The sequence below is a fragment of the Aphanomyces invadans genome, assembly GCF_000520115.1.
Source record: "Aphanomyces invadans strain NJM9701 unplaced genomic scaffold supercont1.307, whole genome shotgun sequence".
In the NCBI taxonomy this organism is placed as follows: domain Eukaryota; phylum Oomycota; class Saprolegniomycetes; order Saprolegniales; family Verrucalvaceae; genus Aphanomyces; species Aphanomyces invadans.
This window is the reverse complement of record NW_008580452.1, coordinates 10301-11699: the sequence shown is the minus strand read 5'-3', so window position 1 is coordinate 11699 and position 1399 is coordinate 10301. Positions and strand designations below refer to the sequence as shown.

At 52.0% G+C, this 1399-nt stretch overlaps 1 protein-coding gene across 1 annotated transcript; it reads right to left on the bottom strand.

The window, feature by feature from the left end:
- Positions 1-221: 221 nt before the first annotated feature.
- H310_15293 (hypothetical protein) lies at positions 222-1253 on the bottom strand (the record flags this gene model as incomplete). Its single annotated transcript, XM_008883277.1, has 3 exons — positions 222-237; positions 293-945; positions 972-1253. 3 exons carry the CDS (start codon positions 1251-1253, stop codon positions 222-224), a joined length of 951 nt encoding a protein of 316 aa, XP_008881499.1.
- Positions 1254-1399: the final 146 nt, after the last annotated feature.

Genomic DNA, 1399 nt, shown 5'->3' with positions numbered 1-1399 from the left:
GAGTTTGTGTGGTGCTGTAGCTAAATACTTCCTCTGTTCTTCAATATTGTTGACAGAAGTTTGGCGAATATTATTATATAGGAATTTGTATATGATTTTATTCAATTTGGATCGAAAATTCGTATTTTTATTCAATTCAACGATTCTACGACCAGACAGGTCATGATATGATGCCATCAATTATCAAACTTGAACCTCCTGGACTAAACCACAAATCTCATCTAAGTCGGAGTTTTCCTATGCTAATGAACTCGAAAGAGAGTCTACCAATGATTCAACACGATCTTCGTACTCAAAGCGCCGATCCATGGCATCGAGCGCAGAGCACACATGTTCATCGCAGTTGAGTCGCAGTATCTGACCACTTTCCTTGTACGTTTTGTCCTTCTTGAGATGAGGAAGCCTGTAAGCATTGTCACCGTTGATCTTGAACGCCTCTTCCATGACTTTCTGTAGCGTCACAAAGGTCTTGTCCAACACCTTCCAATCCAAACCGACGAACGCGTCCATGACAGCCGCAATGAGATCGTCGACACAACGGGTAACCTTCTGGTGCTGTAGAGCTTGAATTGCATTGAAAAAGCCTAGGTCCAAGACATTGAAGTCCGGGCTCATCGGGGGCTGCGACGTCAGACGAACATCCCATCCGCCAAGGCGACCAGCAGCAAGTACGTCGGGGTCGTTGACACTCACGTGGGGCCTAGCATTGTCTTGCTGCACGTAGATGGGCTTGCTCCGTGGACCCGGCCACTGCGCGCGAATCGCCGGGAACACGTGCTCCAACAGATACCGCCGGTACAACGGCTTCGTGACGGTAACAGGGGTCGTCACTGGCGTTCCTCGCTCACGGTTCTTGCTTGTTCGTTTAGCAGACTGGGTCTCCACAAACGCCCAAGTGCCCAGCTTCCCGTCCCACAGGTGTGCCGTCCAAAGTCGTAGCGGGGCCTGGCGACGGCGGTCAAGAACATGACGTTTTGGATGTGTCGTTTCGACTGGCACTTGCGCTCCGGTACGTCCTCATCGGTCCACAGGAAGTAACGTCGGTTCATCTTCGTCACGTAGAACCACTTCTCATCAATGTGGACCCTGTCCATCATGTCGTGCCACTTGTAGCCGCCGCGATCTTGCTGACGGACGAAACCGCTGACAAACTCCAAACGCTGCTCCTTGTGGCTTGGCGACAGCATCGGCTTGAGTCGGCTTGTTCGCCTGCGCATCTTCTTGTCCCGAAGCAGCTTCCACAGGGTCGACATGCAGATTCCAGTCGCGGCGGACAGGCTGCGGCAAGTCGATCGTGCAAATGGAGGGATTGATTTGATCTTATCCTCTAGCTGGCTTAGAGTGTGCATGGGACGGCGCCCACAGTTTCCAGGCTTGCGGGACTTGACGTCGGCGCACC